This window comes from Neovison vison, chromosome 13, assembly GCF_020171115.1.
Source record: "Neovison vison isolate M4711 chromosome 13, ASM_NN_V1, whole genome shotgun sequence".
NCBI classification, from domain to species: domain Eukaryota; kingdom Metazoa; phylum Chordata; class Mammalia; order Carnivora; family Mustelidae; genus Neogale; species Neogale vison.
The window spans coordinates 5,705,582-5,731,600 of NC_058103.1; the positions used below are offsets into that span (position 1 = coordinate 5,705,582).

General features: G+C 50.7%; 1 protein-coding gene across 3 annotated transcripts in view; it reads right to left on the bottom strand.

Moving 5' to 3' along the window:
• The window catches only part of EML1 (EMAP like 1), a 176,689-nt gene that overhangs the window by 113,303 nt on the left and 37,367 nt on the right, over positions 1–26,019 (bottom strand). The window contains exon 1 of one of the 3 annotated variants that reach the window (XM_044232168.1): positions 13,028–13,134. The exons of 1 other annotated variant lie outside the window; for it this stretch is intronic. In XM_044232168.1, coding sequence (XP_044088103.1) covers positions 13,028–13,094 — 67 coding nt within the window. In that variant the 5' untranslated portion in view covers positions 13,095–13,134. Of the gene's footprint in view, positions 1–13,027; positions 13,135–26,019 lie in introns of those variants that run through there. One more of the 3 variants, XM_044232165.1, reaches the window with a different exon arrangement.

The following is a 26,019-nucleotide window of genomic DNA, read 5'->3' on the forward strand; positions in this document are numbered from 1 at the left end:
AGCATCAAAATTACCCTTGAAAACTCCCTTAGTCCACAGTGCCCGGCGTACGGGGTTCTGTGCACAACTGCCCCATCTCTCCATAAATCCTTCCAGTGCTGGAACAGATGACAGTTGGACCATGTTTAGAGGCCGTGGTGAATAGAAATCGGGTAAATAAAACAAAATAAAATTGTACATATGGTTTGGTTTGGGGGTTTTTTTGAAGATTCTATTTATTTGGGGTGCCTGGGTGGCTCAGTGTGTTGGGCCTCTGCCTTTGGCTCCGGTCATGATCTCGGGGTGAAATCAGATAAAATCTTAAAAAAAAAAAATTATTTATTTATTTGACAGAGAGAGATCACAAGTAGGCAGAGAGGCAGGCAGAGAGAGAGAGAGAGGAGGAAGCAGGCTCCCTGCTGAGCAGAGAGCCCGATGCAGGACTCGATCCCAGGACTCTGAGATCATGACCTGAGCCGAAGGCAGAGGCTCAACCCACTGAGCCACCCAGGCGCCCCTGGGCATATGGTTTTATTCACAGATCTAGTTTCCCACCAACTACGGGCACACACACGTGCCGCCCATGAGTGCCGGGAGTCTGTGCGCTGACCCCACCCCATGCTCGCTAAGGGGCTTCGGTGCACACGCAGCTGTCGCACTGCTGTGAACAAGGAAGAAGCGGCTCCGGTAACACTGTAAAGCTCTTCAGGATTGGGAAGTTCTCCCTCGGCCTTTCGTGGTGATTTAAAGGTAGCATGGCCCTTTCTAAAATTTTACCATCGACTTTTCGTTCGACAAGCACTCATCGAACAGACTCGGCGTGCAAAGCACCTTGCAGAGCAGCGGAAGGGAGCGAAGCCGAGGACAGCATAGGGTCCTGCCCTCACGGAACTCGCGGGCTGCTGGTGGGAACCAAGGCTGTGCAGCCAACCCCAGCCCCGCGCACACTGGCGGGAGCCACGCACCAGCCACGCGTGGATGTGCCACAGTCTGGAGGTGCAGAGGAAAGCAGAAGTAGCTCCGGGTGGACGTGGAGTTCGCTAGGAGACGGTCTCAGCGGGGCCCGGGGGGAGCTGCCCCTCAGCGTGGGAACAGGAGGGGATGAGGTCGAGAAGTCCTGACCCCCAAGCCACGGCAGCTCTCGGCGCACTGGAGGAACAACGCACATGGTAGGCAGAGGGACGGGCTAAGACCCCGAATCCAACATCGATGGGATGCCTCCGAGGCATCAGGAACCAGGCTAGATCAACGCTGCTGCGACCGTCAAGACAGCAGGAGGGCAATGCTCGCTGCCCCACACGGACCTCTCGGCCGTGGAGCACAGCACCGGGCCTCTCGCGTGGGCCCTCCACGTCCTCCCACCACTCCTCGGCCCTGTCCTCCGCACCGGGAGGCTGCTGGGGATGGGGGTGGCGAACAGGCTCCTTGGAGTCTGCCCCGCGGGGCACGGAGAGGCGATGGGAGGGAGCGCGGAGCGTGGGTCAGGGTGTCAATGCCCCAGGCTCCCTCAGAGTGGACAGAATCGAGATCCCAGCGCAGACCTGTCCTTCTCCAAAGCCCACGCTCTGACCCTTGGGAAAAGTCCTTCGTTGATAGACCACCGAGGGTCTTGGAAAAGGTGCACATAATCTGTGCTAATTCTCAAGAGCTAATGATTCATTTTGCACACAGGCAGCCTGGGCTTGTTTTTTTGTTTTTTGTTTTAGACGGTCCTGCAGATGAGACGCTCGCATCAGACAGTCATGTCATGGATTGTGCCGAATGTGTAGCAGCGATCTCTAAAAAAGAAAGAAACTCAGGAGATATTCCAAGCCTCCCGCCCAGATCCCTCCTAGATCACGGGTCTCACATCTGCTGTTTCCTTTCTTAGGTTCTTAGCTAATTGCGAGAAAATGCACGCTATTGGTGATCAGAAGGCATATGTCACGGAATTTCTTTAGCAGACATATGCCCCTCATCATTTTTTCTAAACTGCTCTAACGTTTTTTCCCAACCTCCTCCATTCTTAAGAGAACTTAGACACTTGTGACCCTGCTTGGCTTGTCAGGGGGGCCCCTGTTGCTGTTCCATGGGTGTTAAGGACTCTGACCCTGAGCCCTGCATCTAGAACACTGCACCGCCCTTCCGGAGCTGGGCCTCATAGTGACGCTAGCTTGGGGGAAAGAACACACTTTTTATTGCAGGGATCCCAGAGATAAGCAGCTTAGACTTTAAACAGGCTGAGCAGAGCTGCTGGACGGCATGTGGGTGTGATCAGCAGACGCTCTGACAGCCTTGAACTTGGAGGTAATTATCCCACTCTTTATGCCCGACTATGAACCCTGAGTTAGATGGGGGTCAGTTTGGGCCTTCTAGAACTTCCTGAAACAAGAGTTTTTAAAAAGTGTTCAGCAAGTGAAATAAGTCGGACTCCCGGCAGATGAGTGGGGGGTGTCGGGGTCTGGGGGCGGGGCATGGGGGGTCTAGGTTTAAGGGAGTTTCAGAGCTGCACGATGACAGGTGTTCTGGGATGGACAGTGGTGACGTGACTGTGCTTAGTGCTGCCCGACGGCAAGCATCACAGGGTTCAAAGGGTGTGGCTTAGGCGACGTGCGTTTTACCCCAGTTAAAGACTTTTTATAAGGGTTCGGGGAAAGTGAGGGAGTAATGACAGTACAAAGGGTGCTAGAGAGCAACGCAAAGCACCAGAGCTGCCTACGGGGGGGACGGACCGGCATCACGGAGCCTGGTGACAGCCGTCGCAGGGGCCGTTCAGAGAATGACGAAGCTTCCTCGGCAGGCAGTCACCAGACTAAAACGGCTTGGCCTTTGGGTCAGTGTGTGGGCACAGCGGGCCTGCGGTGTGGTCGTCTGGGGGCCGCTGGTCCAGAGGGACAGCAAGGTTTGCAGTGAGACTTGGACAGGAGGCTGGGGCCACTGGGTGAACTGGCTTCGAGCCGCTGAGCTCTAGAGGCTTCTGGGGCACGGAGCTGGGTTCTAACGGCCGAGGAGCGGGCCGGTGACGAAGGACAGGGAAGGCAGGGTCCCGACCTTGAGGATGCCCGTCGGGCAGGCGGCACCTTCCGACACAGCGGGAAGAAGTCGGGGTGGCAGAATCCAAGGCCGCCTGCGGAGAGAGGAGGCCCCGGAGCAGGGAGGCCGGGGGTTGGCGGTTCCAGACCCAGCCCCTGTCCTCCGGGCTATGGGGACTTCCGTGGGACTCTGAACAACTCAGAGATAAACGGGATTGCCGCCCCGGAAAGTGCTGAAGTGGGACGACGGGAAGGGAAACGGGGTGAAGACAAGGAAATGTGTCCTGAGACCCCACAGTGAACCAGAGAAAGGCACACAGGTCTGAGCCAGGGTTCGGTATGTGCCCTCCACCCCTGGAGAAGCAAGGCCCAGACCGAACCCCTCCCCTAAGCCCCCTCCGTGTCCGTGATCGCCCCCACCCCGACCCATCACTTGCTCGCCGAGCAGAACCGAGCACTCAGCAGGCTGTGGACAGCGGAGCCCAGCGCCTGGGTTCAAATCCCAGGTCTGCCAAGCACTGGCCGGGGGACCTCGAGCAAGTCACCCAAAGCCTGGGGCCTCTGCTGCCTCATCAGTCAAACCAGAGACGGTAACAGGCATCACCTCTAAGGGGTGCGATGAGGATGAAGGAGGGGGTACCCGAAAAGCACCCACTGCTCCTTGCGGAGAGCACCGCCCCTCCCCCAGCCCTCTGCAGCCCTGCAGGACAACAGGCCCCAGCCCCATTTCGGAGAGCACAGCCTCCAGGCTGGACACGACGGCTGTGGCGACTGTGGCGGGAGCACTAGCCGTCCGTCCAGGATGCGGTATGAACGCATATTCTTATGTAATTAAATTATATCCACTCAGTACCAGCCCACTTTCAGGGAAGGCGAAGAGAGCGCACACGGAGCCAGATCTGCCTCCGAGAGCACTGGCTGTGGGCAGTCCTGCTTAATTACTTTCTAAAGGACTAATTTGGAGGCGCCGGGCTAGCAGGTCATTATCTTTATTAGGTTCCCCATCCGGTCCCAGAGGAGCGGCTCCCGCAGGACGGCCTCGAGAGGGGCTTCCTAAACGAGCGGCGTCGCTCAGCCCCGGCCCAGGCATTCTCAGCTGTTTGAAGGGCGGTAATTGGGGCTAAAGCGTGTCCCTGTCCCGCTGCTCTAGTGCAAGCGAGTCCTAAGTCCGGCCAACCGTTTCCCGATGGGAGCACATTTTTCTAAGAATGGTAAAAATTCTTGTTACCCAAAACAACATTTTCGGGGGGCTGTTTCACCGCCAGATCTCTTCTGATGTTAAAAACGTTGGTTTTGCCAAGAACTACTTCACGGTATCAATTACTTTGGCTGAAAATACTGTGTTTTAAGCCCGTTGAACCACCAAGTGCTTTTCGCAGACGTTCCTCCTGCGCCTTCGGGAGCCGGCGTCCAGCTCCCGGCACTCTGGGCCGTCTGTGCCGACCAGGCTGGGCTCGTCCCCGTCACATGTCACCTGCTGCGGGCCTTTCGCGATGAGGTCCCCTGGCCTACGGTGCCTTCCCTTCTGAACACCCAAGTCCACTGGCTCTTTGATGTGGGGAACGGCTGAACGTCACGGGATGTATGCACGTATGCACACCCACGGGACACGTGGGCCCACCTGCCTACCCGGTAGCTCTACGTATAAATACACGTGCTTCTCAGGCATATGGAGAAGTGGCGTGAGTCCATTCTGCAACCACAATTTAGCGTGTACCTGCTACCCAGGAGCCGTTTAGCTGGTGTGTGTGTTGGGGAGGGGGTTTCCGGGACGATGGCGGCCCCTGATCCACTCAACCGGTGTTCAGCAGGAGCCCCCCTCGGTCCCAGGTGTTGCTGAAGCATGGGCACCAAGAGCATTCGCCAGGAGACTCTGCCCAGAAGGTGGTGACAGCCTCATGAGGGACGTGAGACTAAGCTGCAGTGACAGGCTTCTGGGATAATCCCGGTAACAGAGATTTATGCCAGAGAAGCACATGGCCACGAGGGGAAGACCTCACTCTGCTCAGGCAGGTGGGAGCCGGGAGGAGCCGGGAGCTGGCTAAGCCGGCAGCCTCCCCCCCCTCCACCGAAGACGTCCTGGGAGGGAGGGGGTGCTCTGAAGACGTTCAGTCAGGAGCCTGCTACGATCAGCTCTGTCTTCCAGAAAGAGCATTCCAGAAACATCACCGTTCTCCTTAGGTGAGCTCATCTGTGCCATGGATTCGGCTACGACCTACTGATGGCTCTCGAATTTTTTACTCCTGCTCCAGACTTCTCCCTGGCTCTAGACCCCACAGCCCATGCGGCCCTTCGGCTGGCATGTTCCACAGGCCCTCACACCCGCAAGCCACAGCGGAACAGTATCTGACTGCCCATCCTTCTAGCTCCTTTATCTCGGCAAGTGGCCCTCACTCCGGTGAGCCAGAAGCCTGGCTCCCTCCTCTCCCTGCCCTGGACGACACCAGTCCTGGTGAGGTGGGCCCTCGGCACCCCTCAAGTGGAAATCCCCACCACTGTCCCCTGGCTTCACTCCACGGACTCCCGCCTCCACCCTCCCCGCCCCTGCTGGCTTACCCTCCACGCTGCAAGGGGGACCCCTCTTTCAAAAATCCCTGAGGCTCTGGCCACCTCACTCCCTTGCCTCAAAATCCTCTGCCACATTCTCTCTGCTCCTCAGAATAAGACCAAATGCCTTAATGTGGCCGAGAAACCCCAAGTGTGGCCCAGGACCCCCCGCCCCCAGCTTCAATTCAATCCACTCCTTCCTCTTTCCCCCATGAGACCTTTCCGTTTCCAAAAGGTGCTCCCACCGTCCACTTGCTCATCGCTTTCCCTGGTCTGGACGGCTCTTCTCCCCCGACCCCTCCCTCTCCCCACCCCCTTGCAGGGTTTGACTTCCACCCTCCCTGGAAAGAAACCCCAATGCACATCCCTCGAGTCCCGTCCCCGGCAACACTCTACACGGTTCCCGATACTTAGGACCGTCCATCCCGGGGCTCATCACGTCAGTCATCAGAAGAAAGCAAGGAATGTCTAGATCCCAATGAGCAGTGCAGGGTTCCGGAAGGCAAGGGCCACACGGACCATGTCTGTCCTCGAGAACCCCCTCCATCACTGAAATAACGAGCACCGTGGATATTCTACTTGTTTAATAAAAAAGGAACACGCGGAAGGGGGCGGAGACTGCAGGCAGAAAGACTACTTTGGGGCAATTTTCAAAAACACAGACAAAAACCCAGCCGAGAAGTGATGAGCCTCTGAACTGAGCAGAAGGGCTGGGTTGTCGGACGCTGGGGGAGCAGAACCCACAGGGCCCATTGAGACGGAAGGATGCGGCACAGAAAAGTCCAGGACAGTTCTCAGGGAAATCTAGGGTAGTTTATTAAGCCCAGAGAGTTCAGATCTTTTCCAGAAAGCTGGCAGAATAAATACTGCACTTTAAGACACAACTAAGTGTTCTGCAAACATGTGGTTTTCCACACCAAGAGCATTTTCCAATAAAGATACAGCTGTAGAGGAAACAAAATTGGAAGTGCGCCTACCTAACTCTTCATTTAAAAAGTAGGACTTTAAAGAAAGATAAACTCTTTCAAACAGCTATTTCTTTACAATAAGCCAAAGAGGATGGCACCTGTGGCCACTCATACCCCAGGACACTCCCAGGCCAGGACAGCACTAAAAGATTACATAGCTTCCAGCAGAAGAATAAATGCAGGTGTCAAACATCTAGTGAGAAATTCACCAAGCTTCTGGGGGCAGGAGCTGTATTGATTCATATTACACAGCATTTAGAGTTCACAACATAGTTGTTTTGATTACTAATGTTTCTGTTGGCATTTTAAAAAAGATCTTATTGATTTGACACAGAGAAAGAAGAGAGCACACAAGCAGGCAGAGAAACAGGCAGAGGGAGAGGGAGAAGCAGGTTCCCTGCTGAGCAGGGAATCTGTCTGATGCGGAGCTGGTCCAATGCGGGGCTCGTTCCCAGACTCCCTGGGATCATGACCTGAGCCGAAGGCAGACACTTAACCCATTGAGCCACCCAGGTGTCTCTCTGCTGGCATTTAAAACATTTTGCTACTATTAGAAATCCTCTAATAACAAGCTAGGATTTTAAAGATAAATAAAAATATTTTTCCTGAAAGATTTTTAGTAGCACAAAATACCATTTATTTCAAGTCCCGACTAATAAGAACAATGCTTTAATGTAGAATTTTCAATGCCACCGTGATGAGGTTTTTCACGCTACTGGTTTTATGGCCTGAACAGACTGTAACACTAGAAGCAAGATGTTCCTTCTCTGTCCTTATCTACCGTCCACTCAACCAAAGTGTTTATTTCTTTTTTTTTTTTTTAAAGATTTTATTTACTTATTTGACAGAAAGAGATCACAAGTAGGCAGAGAGGCAGGCAGAGAGAGAGAGGAGGAAACAGGCTCTCCACGGAGCAGAGAGCCTGATGTGGGGCTCGATCCCAGGGCCCTGGGATCATGACCGGAGCCGAAGGCAGAGGCTTTAACCCACTGAGCCACCCAGGCGCCCCCAAAGTGTTTATTTCTTAAGAGAATATATGAAAAGGCTTACACTATCTCAGGAATTAACAATAGCCAGCTAATGGTTATTTTTTTGTGAATTTATTTTGTGAATTTTCCACCAAAATGCCCGGTTTTGTTTATAATGCCATAAAAGCTTGTGGTTTGGCTATAAAATAAATTCCTTGCTGGGCAGAGTACCACATGTATCAAGAAGAAATTCTTACTTAGCACCGGGGCTTGCGTTGCACTTTCCATGAAAGCATTTTCTTTTGATTTTGCTATCACAGAAAGCCCAAGTCAGTGCCCGGTCACCACACAGGAATGCAGAAGAGGTTTGAAAATACTTCCTAGTTTTGAGTTCAGATGATTTCCTCACAGGAGCTCCTTGATCCTGTTGTATACCCAACTATGTGCCCACGTGAAAAGCCCAACCTAATCCTAGTTAGGAGGAAGTCATGTGTTACAGATGCCAAAAGATATTCAAGATTTTAAATAAATTATTCTGAATTTTCAAAAATATAAGTCCCTAGAAATTTAAAAGATTTTCCACTTCAAAACTAGAAAAAATAAATAGCAGTAGCTCAAAAGATGATGATAGATCAGGGAACGAATGGGTCGTTAAACTCTGTGTAGGCTTCAGAAGGAATCTGATAGTCTCTCAAGACACCTTCCAAAGGAAGATGGAGAAAAGGCTGCTATCCAGAATCATAACCCTTTAAGACGGTGACCAATTTCCACATTATGATAGCGCAGAAGTATTTTATATGAGCACCACCCAGATTACATTGTATTGTAAATTGACAGGGCTCTGTCTTCCGGAAGAAACTCCCCCTCAAAAAAGAAAAGTAAAAGTAAGAAAATTAAGGACTTATCCATCATACATATAAAAAAGATAAGAGTTTTAAGTGAAAATCAGTAAGAGGTAACAACATGAAGTGACAAGCAAAAAGGCTAATATCATCTTAGGCTGCATTATAGGAAGTATAAACTTTAAAATAAGGGAGGTTAAGTATCCTGCTCTATTCTGCTCTGTTTAAAGACTGTGTCTGGAATACCACATTCAGTTGTGTCCAATTTTAAAAGGTCCACCTTTTAAAGAAACACATGTAGATCAGGCAATCCAAAATGATTAAGAGCCTAAAACTGTATCTTATAAGGAATTACTTTTTTCTAAAGGTAATGTTTAGTTAGGAGAAGACTTCAGAAAGAGCTATCATAATTGTTTTCAAACATGTAACAACCTGGTATATGGAAAAGAGATTAAACCTATTCTCTGGACCCAAGAGGCAGAACTTGGGCCAAATTTTGAGTGCACACAGGAACCAACCATCTGAACTATCCATAGAAGCGATGGCCTGCATGGAGAGATAGTGAGTTTCCAGTCCCTTGGAACTGCTCAAGCAGAGACTGAATAACATTTGGAGCATTCTCACATACACCAGAGATTCCAGGCCCTGGAGGGATGGGTGGCCTGGATCAGAGGGCCAGCCTGCTGTCCTCTTCCTACTTCAACTAAAGCAGCTCCATGTTCATCTGCTTGACATTTGGGTTCCTGGGTAAGTGGTACTTTGAAGAAACAGCTCAAAGTCTGAAGAAAGGAAACCACAAGATGAAATGCCTGTTAAGTCCCTTCAAACACCGAGATTCTTCTAACCTACTGCATCTGAGCAAGGGTGAGTGCAGACCCCTTCTGGTGAGCTCTAATTGAAGAAAAGTATCCAAAGTGACTCACAGAAATGAAATGGCAACATTTTATACTTTGCTCCCACTTCTTTCCTTCTTTGATCCAGCTCAATTCCTGTTGTTTAATCCAAGGGTGTAATGTAAAAAGAGGATGATATTTAGATTTCAAAAAGTTCAGATTGGTTTCCCCAAAACAGTAAAAGCCAGACTTAACCACATGACCCAGCCATTCTGCTCCTAAGTATCTACCCAAGAAAGATGAAATCATATGTCTACACATAAAAGCTTGTATGTGAATGTTCATAGGATCATTATTCAGAATAGTTTAAAAAAAGTGGAAACAATCCAAATGCTCATGGACAGGAGAATGGATACATAAAATGTGGTATATCCACGAAACAGAATATTATTTGGCCACAAAAAGGAACAAAGTACTGACATGTGCTACAAATTCGGGCAAACCTTAAAACATGATGCTTAGTGAAAGTAGCCCAATGCAAAGGTCAACTATTAGCATGATTCCATTTACGCGAAAACATCCAGAACTGACAGACACCAGAAGCAGATTAGCAGTCATGAGGGTCTACAGTGATGCAGAAATGGCAGGAACTGCTACCCAGGCTTCTTTTTGGGGTGATGAAAATGTTCTAAAATTAGGTATCAGTGATGCTGACACAGTTCGGTCAGTATATTGAAAATCACTTAATTGTACACTTAAAAAGGGTGAATTTTTATGGGATGTCAATATCATCTCAACAAAGATGTTATTGAAACAAACAAATGGAAAGATTTAGACTGGCATCCAAGCCTCACTGGTCATGCAGCCTTCGAGAGTCACCAAATGTCTCTCTCTGTTTTTTAAGATTTATTAATTTATTTTTAGGGGGGCAGGGCAGAGGGAGAGGGAGGAGAGAAGCAGACTTCCTGCTGAGTGCAGAGCCTGCCCTCTCCATGTCACAACCCTGAAATCATGACCTGAGCCGAAATCAAGAGTCGGACCCTTAGCCCCCGGAGCCTCCCAGGTACCGCATCCCCAAATCTCTCTGAGCCTCAGTTTTCTCATACATACTATGATTTACCGCACAGGGAGGCTTTGAAGAAATATGGAGTAAAGAATGGCAAGTATTTCCCAAATCATGAATTGGCTTATAAATGATAACTTTCCTTCACTTTTCAACAACGGTGGTTTTTCTTGGAGCAATAAAAGAAGTTTGTGGTTTCTCGCTCTTTGACCAGGGTTCTAAATACTTCGGAGAAAAAAAATGCTGCATGAGTTTTCTCCTGCAATGAGGGCGCCAGTATCTGAAAGATGAGAGTGACCAGTCTTCGGGGGAGGGCGAGACACCCCCTGACTTTACACTGAAAATCCACTGCAAATTAGATCGGAGACAGAGCAAGGGAAAAAAGGATGAGAGGAAGACAAGGAGTGCATTCATTTGAACAAAGTTTTCCTTCTCGTTCCGATAGACATTCGCTTCCATCTTTATCTCCCCAGGAGGACGCTGGGACAGTCATCCAGCTAATAAGCATGGGTTGTATTTGCTGAGGCCGATCTAGAACTATGGCTTCTTAGCGGCTGTCATTATCGGAAGCATGAGGTTTCATCAACATATGAAAATGGAGGAGTTCACATATTACGCTGTTGTCGGCTGGGCCATTGTCATGTAAATCTCTAATTTAAAAAGAAAAAATTTTTTTTCTCAGTGCAGCTAATGAAATACCCACATGTTTAATTTCATTCTTGGTGAAACGGTGTTTCCTTGATCCGCTGCCTTAATGGAATCATCACAGTAATTAGCTAAATTGTATTCATTTATACTTTTCCTTAATGGAAGCCTCTTGAAATGAATAATTTCACATGAAAACATCTGTTGCTGGCGACATCATTAGTTAACGCCCATTCTGTCCCATAAACTACTCTTGCTGTAAAGTTTATTCATATGGTAACCAAAACATAATAAAAACAGAGCTGAGAACTTTCTGAGAAAAGAAATTCAACAGCTATGATTCATTCAACTGTGTTAGGAAATGATCTTATGCTTTGATTCTAGCTATTAGAAAGTGATTTTTCTTCAACTGTTACCCATACAATACAGAAGGGCTGACCGTTACCGTCTTCTAGGCCTCATTAGCAGGAAGCTATGTTACCAATCTCTCTAAACTAGCAATTAACAAGAAAAGGCAGAAAACCACAACAGTCAGGAACAGATGTGTAGGTCAACTTGAGGAATGAAGTGCTATTTAGGAATGAAATAACCAGGCCCCCTAACAACTGCTCAAATAAAAATACCTAGGCTCATCTGCATAACCTAAATCAAATTGTCAACATATATGCCCACATATTAATTTTTAAAAATCCTTCATGCCTGAAATTCATTTAATATAATTCTTCAGCCACATGCCTTTCACAACTAACATAAGGGGAATTCTCTCATAAACGCTTCGGAGGCTGTACTGCCTTTACACCAAAAATAGTAATTCAGATAGGATGGATTGTAGGTCATTTAAGGAAACCATTCAAAATTTAATTGGGAACTCTATTCAGCGTATGGGAGAACCAAATGCTCCCATAACTCTAAACTGTAAGGGATTCCAGTGGCCCATAAAGAACCAAATACATTCTGTGTGCCTCAACATCTTCAGAAGACCAAAAACACAGGGGCTCTGCTCTGGGAAACTGCGGGTACATCTGGAGAGTCAAAACTTCCTTTAATTCCACCGAAGAGAGCATTACTAAGTTAATGAAGGCCTGCATGTGCTTAACATGAAAATTAATCACTGCTGAAACTATCAGAAAAATTCTTCCATGAAAAAGATAGCGATCAATTCCACCCGAGGTCAAAATATCATCATGGAGGGAAAAATCCACACAGTCATCTTTATGGCTCCAGCAAATACCTCCTATTTGCAAACAGGTGTCAAAGAGCTGGAAAAGCTCCCCTAAATCACAATCACGATTGCAAAATAAATTGCTCAAGTCGTCAATGCACCTAGAATTCTAAATTATTCCAATCGCACTACAGGCGAATTCTGTAAAATACACATTGTTTCTCCTTTAACAAACTTTTGGGACCCACTGATCAAGCAGTAAATCCAACGTCGGGGAAAAAAAAAAAAAAGCAAAAACCTGGTTAACTTTTGATCATGAATTATCATACATCGTGTTCTCCTAAAATATGCTGCGTGATGTGAAAATCTTTTTCCACCCCGCCAGGGAGACTAAAATCTTTCAAGCACGTAGGATTTTATATTTTGTAAAAGATGCCACATTGCCAGTTAAGACTGTTTCCTTCCTGTTTAAAAAAAAAAAAAATGCAACAAAATCTAGCATCCCGTCAACAAAACAGTGCGAGCACTTTCCAGCCAGGTTCACTCCGTCCGCGCGCTGCGCTGCACCGGGGCGATTGCACCAAAGGAGCCCGAATGGCTCGCGAGGGTCCAGCCGCCCCCGACCCGGCGCGAGTCTCCGAGGAGCTCCTGCTTCCCGGGGATTTCTTCCCCGAGCTCCTCCCGCGGAGCCTCGCGGGCGGACCCGAGTCCGGCAGCCGCGAGCAACACGTCCCCGCGCCCGCGGCGGCCCGGCCTCCCCACGCGCCGCCCGGCCCCGTGCGCTGGCCCCGCGGCTCCCCGGCGGGCCGGGCGCGGACGCGGGGCCGGCGGGCGCGGGGCGCGGGCGGCGGGGGCGAGCCAGGCGCGGCCCGCGGGCCTGCACAATGCGCCCGCGGCGGCGGGAACCGCGCGCCTCCGCCGCAACTTTGCGCGGCCTCCCGCCCCGGCCTCGCCCCGCGGCCCGGCCGGCCGCCCCCCGCCCCGCGCCCCCGCGGCCGCCGCCCCTCACCGTTGCAGAACTGGAGCAGCGAGGACGTGTCGTACAGGCTGCTGTAGCTCGAGAAGCCGTCCTCCATGCTGAGGCCGCCGGGCCGCGCCCGCTCCCCCGGCCCGGCCGCGCCGCCGCCGCTCACCCCCACACTGAGCCGAGCCGAGCCGCGGCCGGCGCTGGCGCTGGGGCCGGCCCTGCTGTGGCGGCGGCCGCGGCCGGTTACCATGGCAACCCCGGGCCCGCCGCCGCCGCCGCCACCGCCGCGGCCGCCGCGCGGGCCTGACGCCGGCGCTGCCCGCGCTGCCCGCCAGGGGGCGGCCTCGGCGGGGCGGCGGGGCGGGGCCGGGGGCCGGGAGCTGGGGACGCGGCCGGCCCGCCGGGGTCCCGGCGCGCTGGGGGCCTGCGGGGGCGTTGCCGCCGGGCCCCGCCTCCTCGCACTGCTGGGGCGCCCCCGAAGGGCGGGCCGCGGGGGCCACGGGGACAAAGGGAGCGGCGGGGCGGGCGCGGAGGGAGCCGGGCGCCGCCCCGGCCGGGGGAGCCCTCCCCTGCGGGCGCCGAGGCCCGCGCTCCCCGGAGGCCACGTCCCCGCGCTCGCCTGCGGCTCCAGGACCAAACGTGGGCCGCGATTCGCGCCCGGAGCCGCTCCACTCCGGGCCACGTCCCCCGGCGCGGCGCGCCCCTCTCCCCACAGGTCCCCGGCCGCGGCGCGCCCGGCCCCGAGGGAGGGGTGGCCCCGGGCGCCCCGGGCGCGGGCTCCGCTCGGCGCTCTGCTCGAGGGCGGGGAGGGCCGCGGCTCAGCTCCCGCGGGCCGCAGAGTCTGGGCGGCCTGGGCAGGAGCCACGACATCTGCTCCGCTCCTTCCCCTTGATCGGCCCCCGCGGCACAGATTTGTCACATTACACACTTGTTAACCGGCTCCGGGGGCCGCGGAGGGCCCGTGCACTGTCTCGGGAAGACAGAGTTCCGACGAAATTCCGGAGCGGGGGAGACCCCGGACCAGCCTTCTGTAACTTTTCCAGCACGCACACACGCGCGCACATACACAGGCGCACACGCGCGCACACACGCACTGCATTAACGACCGGAGCTCCACCACGCTCTGCCTGAAGTCCGGGTGCTGGGAAATGGGGCGAAGAACACGTGCGCCAGTGACCCTCGGGCCGGAGGGGGCAGAAGACCCGGCCAGCGTTTGTGCTCCTTGCTCCACGACGGTGACAATTCACTTCCGCCTCTTAACTACGCGTGACTCGCTTACAGGTTCTAATTCACCGACATGCCTGAATGGTTTCAAGTCGTAGGTATTCGCCGGCAGGGCCTGAACACCCCGTGGGTGACATGAGTAAAAAGTTACGGTCAGGAGTGCGAGCGGGCCTCACCGGGCTCAGAGCCGGGGCTCGGTGGCTGCAAGTGGCACGTTTGTCTTGTGGGTTCGCCACCACCGGCAGCGCAAGCTGTGGGCGGAAGGGAGGTTGAAGACCTCCCTGACCTGGTCAGGGAGACCAGGCACGAGGACAAGAGGGATTGTTGACGAGGAAAGTGTGTGTAGGACCATGAAGGGCTGTAGGGGTGGGTTGGAGCGTGGCTCAGAGCTCGAAGGACACTGGGAAGCCGGCATTCCGGATCCTGGGTCTGCTGACAAGCCAAAGGGCTGCGCTGAGAGGAGCGAAGAGCTTGTATTGCAGACAGGTGAAAAATGAGATTGCACCGGTGGGGGCGAGCCATGTAGGATGGGCCCCGGCCTGCAGAGGACCTGAAGGCAGCCGGTGGCAGACAGAGGAGGGAGGTGGGAGCAAGCGGCTGCTGGAGCTGCGCTAGAGAGATGAGTCTGTGTGTGGACAGGACAGCGGGGGCCAGGGCCGGGAGCTGGGGAGGCCCAGGGCCTGGCGAGGCCTGAGCGCCTCCACAGTCAGAGGGACCTTCCTATAGGACACACAGCTGGAGAGGCAGGAAAACCGATAGAAGACAGCAAGCTTCCCACTAGAAATGATCCAAGCAATTTGGAGAGTGGAGAGGGCATCCCAATGAAAGAATGGGATTCGAGTAGAAAATGTTAAAAAAAAAAAAAAAAAAAAAAACTTTCTAAAGGTGAAGATGGTAAGTCAACCAAAGCTGGCCAGAGTCTTGGGATGGGAGGAGAGAAATTCCGAAGGAGTTGGAATGAGAGGCAGGAACCGCGCATAGGATATAGTCTCATTAAACTAGGAGCACAGAAAGTAGCAGAGGGGTGGGTATTTTCACAGGACTCTCTGCAGGACAGGTCAAGGAGGACAGGGCTGGGCAAGGGCCCTTGTATCCGGTAGCAGAGGGCTTGCCGGGTGGCCTGGAGCATCTTGGTGAGCCGTGGGAGGGGAGCCAGGCTGCTGGCCATCAAACGGAGAGCATACGTGGGTGCACATTTGAGAACTTTGGCAGGGAAAGGAAATTCAGGCCAACTCCAGAGGGCTGGGGAGGCAGAAGGGTCACATAAAGCCACCCCTGCCACCAACCAGAACAGATGAAACCTCCTCGTCTCTGAAGCAAGAGGTAGGGGGCACCTGGGTGGCTCAGTCTTTATGCCCTTGACTCGGGTCATGCCCCCAGGGTCCAGGGATGGAGCCCAACATCAGGCTCCCTGCTCAATGGGAAGCCTGCTTCTCCCTCTCCCATTCCCCCTGCTTTTGTTGACTCTCTTGTTGTGTGTCTCTCTCTATCAGATAAATAAATAAAATATTAAATAAAAAGTCAGGCAGGTGCTATAGAGAAGGGGCTTTGGAAGCACAGGGATGAACACAGGTGCACTTTGATCTTTGCTCTGGTCTGTCTTCTCGCTTCCCACCTTCCCCGCTTCAAACCCAGTCCTAATAGCCCCTCCACTCCACTTTGCAGTTTTATGCATGAGAATACAGCAGATAATTGACATGAACACCGACTGCAGCATTCTTCACATTGGAAAGGAAAGGATAATTATGAATAAATGATTAAAACATGGCTCTTCTTAAGAATGTTAATATTCTTGATTTATCGTGTTCAATGAATGCTACTGGACCACAGCTAAGACGAGTTAAGAACAAAGAAAATTCAGAAGCAAGGCAGGAAAGAAATTGAGCTGGAGATTTTCGTAGAAGATCTGACTTCCGCTAGAGCAAAATTACAAACAACAGTGAAGAACTCAGTCCACTTGCTTTTCAGATAATAAAGATCATTATTACACTCTTAACCTAGAATACTTCACGGCTATGTTTTTCCCACAATGGCAAAAGCTCACTCTAAAAAAAAAAAGCAAAATTTAGTATAATTACAAGGATATGCATATTAAGTCAATTAGGTATAATCTACACAGCATTGAAAAAGATCCATGGGGAAAGTCCAAAAAAAAAAATCTCTGAACGCTTAATTAATGATGTGTGATTTTTGTGCCCAAACATTTTAACAGATTGTTATTCCATGTCACTTTGAGATCATTTATGGCTCAAGACCAAGAACTGTTGTCATTGTGATAAGTGACGTACCCTCTCCAGGACAACTTAACCACAGCATTCAGTGGCATTAATAGCAGCATATTGTACAGTACGTGAAAAAAGAGAAAGGAAAATAGGAGCTCTGTAGCCTCTATTCGTGGGGAAGTAATTTTTAAAATTACCCAGAAATGTAGCTTGTGTACCTATTGTTTAATTCAACGTTTCTCCAGAAATAGTTAGTACAGTTCTGGGCACTGTGCTTGGGGCTGGGAATACAGCCACAGAACACAGTACTTTCTAGACTGCAGGTGGCCGTGTGTCGTCGATGTAAAGAGTCATATGTGCACTTTTTGTTTTTTAAGATTTTATTTATTTGCCAGAGAGCGAGAGAGACCAAGTGAGTACACACAAGCAGGCAGAGAGGCAGGCAGAGGCAGCGAGAGAAGCACATTCCCTGCGGAGCAAGGAGCCTGATGCGGGACTCGATCCCATGACCCTGGGATCATGACCTGACCCGAAGGCAGTGGCCTAACCCACTGAGCCACCCAGGCGTCCCTCGTATGTGCACTTTAAAGAATGAAGTAGGAAGTCTACTTCTGCGTCTGTACCCAGAGGAATTAGGCTGGGTGGCTAAGTCGCTCGAGTGTCTAACTCTTGACTTCTTGATTTTGGTTCAGGGTCATGAGATCAAGCCCCACATCTGGCTCAGTTCGGAGTCTGCTTGTGATTCTCTCCCTCTGCCTGTCCCCAACTCGTGTACGTGCTCTCTCTCAAATAAGTAAATAAATAAATTCTTTTTGAAAATAAATAAGATACAAAGAAAGGACACTTCGACACCTGCTACAATGTAGATGAATTTTGAGGACCTTATGTTAAGGGAAAGAAGCCAGTCATAAAGAGATATATACTAAGTGATTACATTGACACGAGGTCCCTAGAGGAATCAAGTTCATAGAGACAGAAGTAGAATGGTGGGTGCGAGGGGCTGAGGGGGATGGGAGGGAAGTGAGTGTCCCACGGGGACAGAGTTTCAGTTTGGAATGATGAGAAATTTCTGGAGATGGAGGGTGTGCTTATTACACAACAGGGTTATTGTACTGAACTGTGCCCTTACAAGTTAAAATGGCAAATTTTATGCATATTTTAAAGCCAATGAAAAAGAAATGGAATAAGAAGTATCAGAATACATTGAACTCCCTAAGAATAAGGGTTTTTTACTTGAAACATTGGTTTTTACTTGGAATGTGTACTGAGTCGTTGTGTAAAATGTGTTTCTCCCTATAGGACACGAAGTCAAGGAAACAGGCAGATAATAATGAATTGTGATAAGTGCCTGGAAACAGAAGCAGAAGAGAGAAGAGTTTCAGATTATTCCAGAAAGCGTGACTACCGGACGGAGGGTAGGAGAGGGAATCAGAGCAGGGGAAGCCGCTCGACCAGATCAGGACCCAGGACCAGCTGAGGAACCGCCAAGGTCACCCAGCAGGAAGAATGGCCTGCTCACATGGCGGTTCTGATTAAATTCTAAGATCCAAGGAAAGCTGCCCTTAGGTTAGTGTTATGGGTTAAACTGTGCCGGTCCAAATTCATTTGTTGAAGCACTAACCTCTAGCCCTTGGAATGTGACTTTCTTTGGAGGCAGGGTCTTTATAGAGGTAATGAAGTTAAAATGAGGTCATTAGGTTGCAGTCATCGTCCAATGGGACTGATGTCCACAGATGAAAAAGGGATTAGGACACAGACACAAACAACAGGAAGACCACGTGATGACACAGGTAAAAGGCAGTCGTCAACAAACCAAGCAGAGACACCTGGGACAGATGGTTCCCTCGTGGCTCTCCGAGGGAGGCAACCAAGCCTTCACCTTAATTTTGGACTTCTAGCCTTCAGAACAAAGAGACAGTCAATTTCTGCTGCTTCTGCCCTCCCCCAGCGTGTAGAACTTGGTTACAACCCCTCTGGCAAACGAACAGAGTCAATATAGAATCCCAATGTCAAGAATTAGCTATACCATAGATCGAGAAATTCATTACTGATATTGGAATACAAAATACACTTCCTATGATAAGATTATCCCTGAATCAAACGAGAGGCAGAGATGCCTAGCCTCAGAAAAGAACATTGAACTCTCGCACCTGCCTGCCAAGACCGCTGTATTTCCCTACAACATCTCCGACTAATGCTCCCTTGGCCATTTCAAAGCTGAAAAGCTTGAATTATGGAAAAGATGGCTGGTTATTCCTATCCCAAATCGCCTTCCCCAAAGCATCCTTCAGCGATCCCACTTTCGTCCGGTCAATCTCGTCTCCCGTGTCCTGGTGCAGCCTGTCTGTTCCGAGACGCTGCGGTCACAGCCTGTGTCCTGTTTTCCCGGCTCTGTTTTGTGACTCCAGGGTTAGCTTGCCCAGAGAGGGGTTAATGATGGCATTTCATTCTCTGTTGCCTACCCCATTAAGTGCAAATATCTTGGCGCAGACTTCAAGTGTGTCTGAGTTCCCGCGGCAAATGCCGTCTTTGGCATCTGACACGCTCCTGCCGCACTGCGCTACCGGCAGCTCCCGTTCAGGACTCTCAGTCATGCCGTGCACTTGAAAGCTCTGGACCTCTGCCCATGCCCCAGCCCCAAGTGCCTGCCTTCCCCGCCCGCCGCCACTGAAGCCAAGTGATCTTGTCCGCTGCGCTTCCAACATCTGCTGGTATTTTACTCCATCCCTTATGTTAAGTGGCCTCGCCTTGTAGGAACGTGTGTTTGTGTGTGTGTGTGTCCATCCGTCCCAGGAGATTAGATGCCCCAAACATCCCTCGTGCTGGGCATAGCTGGCTCTGAGTACACGCTGAGGAATGAATGAAATGAATGACTGAACCCGCTCGACAAATTCAGTTGCTCCTCACACACAATAGGCTTTCAAATGCTTTGATGACTTTGAAGAGAGCGTTCTTGCTTTCCAGGCTGAAGCCCTCCATCTCCTCCCTGGCCATCCCTTGACGTAATTTCTCATCCCCTTGTCTCAAGAGATGCCCACCTGTCTCAAGTGGGCTCTTTTCTCCTGAATCCTGGCACCCAGAGCGGAACACAATACCCTCAGAGGAGAGACCTGTGTGACCTTTCTTCCCTTGAACAACCTGGATGCCATGATTCTGTTAATGCGACCGAAGTCCATATTGATTTTTTTTCTTTTTGAGCAGTCAGGATATATATACTGTTGGTTCCTGTTGAACTTCTGGCCAATGATAAACCCATCAGTCTTTCCAAATGAACTGCTGTTGCATCTTCTCCAACCTGTATTGAGCTAATCGATTAAAAAAAAAACTAAAGATGATTTATCTCTACCCCCGTTAAATGTCACGTTGTTGGTGTCAACCCATCCTCTTGGCCAACCCAAATCTTTAAACTCTGAACTCTGGTATGTAACGCATCAGCATGCTGGCGACAGAAAGTGTGCAGTACCAAACCCTTTACTGGTGATTGACAAAGCCATCCCCCCGCAGGAGGGGGAGGAGCTCTGCAGTCCGCATCTCCAGGAATCTATTCATCTGTACCTTAAACATGTTTGTCCAGCTCAACATGAAATTCCCCAACTGTGGGGCGCCAGGGTGGCTCAGTGGGCTAAGTAAGCCTCTGCCTTCAGCTCGAGTCATGATCTCAGGGTCCTGGGATTGAGCCCCACATCAGGCTCTCTGCTCAGCGGGGAGTCTGCTTCCTCTTCTCTCTCTCTCTGCCTGCCTCTCTACCTACTTGTGATCTCTCTCTGTCTGTTAAATAAATAAATAAAATCTTTAAAAAAAAGAAAGAAAGAAAGAAAGAAATTCCCCAACTGTTCACCCAGCCCGTTTTTCTCTGTTGTGCACAGTGTTCAGTGAAGGATCTTTACCAGTGCTTTGTAAATCCAGTCTGATAACCCCGTGAAAAACAGAGAACAAAAGTTGGTTTGGCTCTTGGGGACGGCCTTTCCTTCCAAATCATACACACCAGCTCCTCAAAGATCTGTTAAAATTTTGCTCAGAACCAATATTAATATCAAATTTATCATCCGTATTTTCCAGAATCCAACTTTTTCTGCTTTGGGGGAAATTATGACATTTTTCCCTTCCCAGTTTTCTGCAACGCCCGTCTGGTGAGGTTCAAGATGGTTTGTCGACGTATTTGCTGTCACTAAGGCGCCTCTGTCATTTCTCACCTGCCTTTGGGCTCTTGACAATGACTCCAGGGGTGTTTCTTCTACTCTTTCCAGTTTTACAGCTGTTCTCCCAGTGGGAGAGAAAGCGAAGTCCAGGATACGCAGGCAGCTTTCAGAGTCCTTCGTGGCCCCTGTTCCTCTCACGGTCCTTCGCGATTGTTCCCCAGCCCCCCAGCCTCCGGCATGGAGCGTCCATAGCGCTCACCCTGGCTTCGCCCCTGGGAGCCTCGTCCTCACATTTGGGGGCAGATCCAAAGCCCATCTCACAAAGGTGAGTCAGCTGCATTGCGGGGAACCTGACTACCTGTGCGGCACCTGTCCTGTCCGGGCTAGGACAGGTGAGATACGCAGGTGCAGAAGCCGCACACACAGCTTCTGTGTGTGGAGAGCCTCTCCGGCCTCATAACCCCACAGCGGCACCGCAGAACCGGGAACATCTGAGCCTTCCAACTTCATGTGCTCGTAGTCCGGATGGACACGAAAACTTCTCATGATCTGAGACACCCATGGCTTTGTTCCTCTCGGGTCCTTCACTCAAAAATGTTCTTGAGGATTTGCCTCCATCAGAATAATTTACGAACCTGGGAGTTTCTGAAATGAAGCTGAAATTTATAAGTCATATTCCATTTTCCCCCTTTTAAAATTTTGTTTCCTTGAGGAGACTCGGCATTGTGATTGTCTGGGTTTCCTAGGAGTCATACGGGTGTTGCCCCCGATGGCAAACAAAACGTCCGCTGTACCGGCTCCACTGCACGACATCATTTTCGGGGATCTGAGTTCGAGATCTCCGCTGTGTTACCGCGAGGTTTCATGGCAGTTCTTGGCATACGACCGACTAACCACAGTTAGAGACACCAGGGTTAGGTCGGCTGTTCGTCCCAGAGTGCGAGGCAGCTGGCCTTGGGCCCGTTCCCCGGGGTGATCAGCAGCAGTCCCCCTGGGCCTCTGGGGTATTCTGGTTTGGATGACAAGTTATACGGTAATCCCAGCTAGCATGGAAAGACTTAGAATCTATCCGTGTCGTATGTTTTAAAAATTACTGAGATTCACACAGGTGTATTCAAAGTTCTACCTTAAACTGCCTCATGGCATCAAAGCTGCAAGAAAGAAAGTTGCCAGAAATCTGAATATTTATCCGGAACGCCAAGTAAATAGACCTGTTTCTGAGGTTTGCCTGGTTCCTTCCCACCACCCGCAGCAGGGGCTTTCACATCTCTGTGGGCTAGCCACACGGTACTCATTTGTAATTAACCAAGAGTCCTGGAAGACTTGCTAAAATATTTGCCTCTGGACTTCCGACTCCAGCTATCCCACTGAAGAAGACGAAGGGTTAAAGGGTCTTCTGACGAGGGATCACTGGCAAGGCCGTGCAGCAATCCTCTCAATCATGGCTTGTTCACTGAATGCTTCATCTCAAACGGGCCACTGACCATTCGTTCACTCCCTTGCACACACTGAGGGACTACTACTGTGTGCCGGGAACAGAGGACACAAAGGGGAATAAGGTGCCAGCGCACCCCCTGGGGGTCTCAGGGTCCAGGAGGGAGCATATGCATGGGAACACAGCAAACACAAACACACAGGAGGGGACCAAGGCACACAGGAGCCTGTCGGGGATACGCCCCAGTTGCCCTCCATGAATCAGCTCCAGCCCAAGCTACAAGCCTGTGGGGTAGGGAGTACTGCCTCAGTTTCACACATAGGGGGCTGCCTAGGTGGCTCAGTGTCGGACTCTTGATTTAGGCTCAGGTCACGATCTCAGGGTAATGGGGTCGAGCCCCACATAAGGTTCTGTGCCCAGTGTGCAGACTGCTTGTCCCTCTCCCTCTGCTCCTTCCCCACTCCCCCACCCCTGCTCTCTTTAGCTCTCTCTACAAAATAAATAAATAAATAACAATTTTTTTTTTTTTTCACATATAGGGAAACTCCCCTATAGCAGAGGCAGGTGCCTGGCCTGAGGTCACGGGGCTGGTGAGTGGTGAATACAAGATTAAAATCTGGTCTCATCAGGCCCAGACCCTCCCTGTTGTGCTTTGACTATTACCTCTGCCGCTGAGGATGAGGTAAGAGCCAGGGGGAGGGAAGGGGAGACTGCACTCGAGTAAAAGCTGACGCCCGCTGCCCACCGGAAGAAAGAACACCGAGATAAGGTAGGGCCTCGGACATCCTGGAGGGTGCAGCCCCAGGTCCAAATGCACCTTACTCATCGTGCACATGCAGAAAGTCTTTGCTGCTTGGGCTTGGGACACGTGAAGGCATGAGGACTACTGCCTCCCCAGTGGCTGGGGCAGATGGAGAGGAGCCCGGGGTGGATGGACCCAGAGCTCCAGTCCTAATGGCCTGGGAGACAAGATAGTGGAAAGACAAGGGAAAGCCATCCAGGGAAGAGGCTTTGCATGGCCAGCCTGTCTGGGAAATGGTAAGCCATCCAGCTCTGCTCAAGTCAAGCATGGGAGAGGAGGTCAAACTGGAGGCCCCACTGGGGAGTGGGGGGGAGCCCCTACCTACAAAGGGGTTGGGCTTGGCCCATGGGCAGTAGGAATCCCCTTGAACACCACACAGTTAGGCTGTGCTTCCAGAAGGCTGATGGGGCAGGGCATGTCAATTGGACCAGGAGACCCTGAGGTCATGAAAACAAACTAGTGGATGCCTAGCATATTTCCCAGTGAGGTGGTGAAGGCCTGGGTGCTGGCCTCCCAGCTGGGTGGGAAATGGGCTGGTCAGACCAGGTTGCTGATTCAGACGGAGGGAGGATGTCCTCTAAGAGACAAGGGGTTGGGGGCAGAGTGGGTTTTCAGGAAGGGAGGGGGGCGCCTGCAAGAGGCCATGGCTCTGGCAGTGAGGATGCCACTGGGGACACGGAGGCTGGACAGCTGAACACTGGCAAGGCCTGAGGGCTGGAGGTGGTTAGGATCAGGCAGTCACAAGGAAAGAGGGGAAAAGAGCAGGAAAGCCCACCTCAGGGGCAGCATGGGGAAGGGACATTGTCAAGACGGGAAGAGCAAGCAGAGTTGTTGGGAGGAAGAAAGACTCAGAGGAGGGGAAGGTGGTGATGATTCAGGAACGCGGGAGGTGGCTACTGGGACAGGCTTCCGGAGGACACAGTATGCAGGAGAGTGTCCTTGGACAGGAGGAGGGAGAGCACATCTTCTGGGCAGAAGAGAGGGTGAGAAGGATAAAATGGGTGTAAAGCCACCAAAAAGGTGAGGTTTCATTCATTTGTTCAACAAGTCTTGATTGGCAACATAATTGTCCTCGGAAAGAAGATCTAATAGTGGCTTTCCAGGGAAAGGAAGTAGACTGAGCATGTTCTTCTGAAGCTCTTCACACCCACAGGCAGAGAGGACAGAAAGGGAGCCCATCCATGGAACCACAAGCTGGGGACCAGCACAAGACATGTCAGGGCTCATGTACCCCCAACAAACTGCAGCTGAGGCCAGTAAGGGTGGGGCAACCAAAGAAGCACCCCATTTGCTACCACAGAGCCCCCCCACACACACAAAGAGTCAAGTCAAACATGGGGAGTACCACCACCTATGGAAATGAGGGGCACAGAAGGATTGGCCAAAAGTATGCTTAGGAAGCTGATATGGACAGAACTGTGTGTCCTCGAATTCCTGAAGCCCTAACCTGAGCGGCTAGGTAGGGCTCTAGGAAGTAATTAGGATCAAATGAGGTCATAATGGGGAGCCCTAATCTAGTAGGATTGGAAGCTTTATAAGAGGAAGATCTCTCTCTGCCTACCACCCTCTCCAACTCCGTCATGTGAGGACACCATGAGAAGACCACTGTCAGCAGCCAGGAAGCGCCCCCTCCCACCCACAGGAACCAGCATTGCTGGCACCCTGATCTCACACTTCCAGCCTCCAGGACTGGGAGCAAATAAATTTCTGTTGTGTAAGCCCCTCTGCTTGTCAAGGTGTTTTGTTATTGCAGCCCAAGGTGACTTCGACAAAAGCAGTTAGATCCTTCCTGATGCCCTTCTTCTCTCTGCAGAAGATTGGAAGTTTAATCTCTGCAACAGTGGAACCAAGGGGTTCTCTACACCAATGGATACCAGGGGGTACCATCCTCAAAAGGAGAAAGAATCCATTGCCTAAGGCTGAATGAGAAGCCATCACCCCAATTTCTTCCCACCCTCGGCTCTGAGAATCTGGGCAGCCAAGTATCTGCTCTTCAGAGCAGAGTATGGGAGATCCTACTTCAGGGAATATGACAGACTCAGGAAAAGACCTGGAGGTGGGGAAGGTCAGAAATCACAGGGAAGTCTCTCTTGTTGATAAGTCTCATCAGTGGACTTGAGAACATATAAAAGGATAAAAGGAGGGGGATATGAGGAAAGAGACAATATGGAAAACAGAAGAAAATAAAACAATCATCGACATTCTCAATGATCCAAGTTATTGCAGCTGCAAGATGAGCACAAGGTGGTAGAGTCAGATGATAAAAGAGAGTTTTAGGGAATCGAAGTATTACCGCAGAAATAAGATGTGCATAGAAGAGGCTAAATAGAGTTAAGGAAATCTCCCCCAAAAATAACACAAAAAGACAAAGCAATATAGAATGTAGGGGGGAAAATCTAGTAATCCTATTGGAAAATTCAGTGTCTAAAAACAGGAATTTCAGAAAGCAAAAACAGAATTAGAGAAATCATCAAAGAAATAATTCAAGAAAAAAATCCCAGGACAAAGGAACAGAGATTCCTAGATTGGAAGGACCTACTACATGTGCAACACAATGGAGAGAGAGAAAACCAAGTTTCTACCCTGAGACACTCTAGAACACGGGGGATAAGGAAATCATCCAGAAAACTCCCAGGGTGAACAATGGGTCTCAGACAAAGGATCGAGAACCAGAATGGATTTACTTGGATTTCCAAGTAGCAATGCACAGCGCTCATTACCTTCTGATAAAGAAATGCAAAAAGTTGAGTCTTGGAGGGCTGCTTGTTTCCAACCTATGATCACAGGCCCAGACAAACCATTAGATCAGGTGTGTGAGTAGACTCAAGATATTTTCAGTCCTGCAAGCTCTCAAAATTTAGCTCCTGTGTGCCTCCATTCTCAGGAAGCTGCTGCAGGATGTGGTCCAGCAAAACAAGGGAGTTGCCAAGAAAGAAAAAGATATAGGATCCAAACGACAACAATGATGACAATAGGGAATCAGATCCAGCAGAGAGGTGAAAGGAACCCCCAGGAAGATGGAACAAGAGATCTTAAGACATCAGCTGTTCCAGGCACAGTACTCGTCATGCTAGTAGGTAGCCAGTCAGATGCCTGCCTGAGGACAGAGGTACTGGAGAAATGACACCAAGAAGATGGAACTGGAAACTATTGAGAGCAGATTTACACAGAAGCTGGAGTATTTGGGGATGACTTAGTGCAAAACCAAAGAC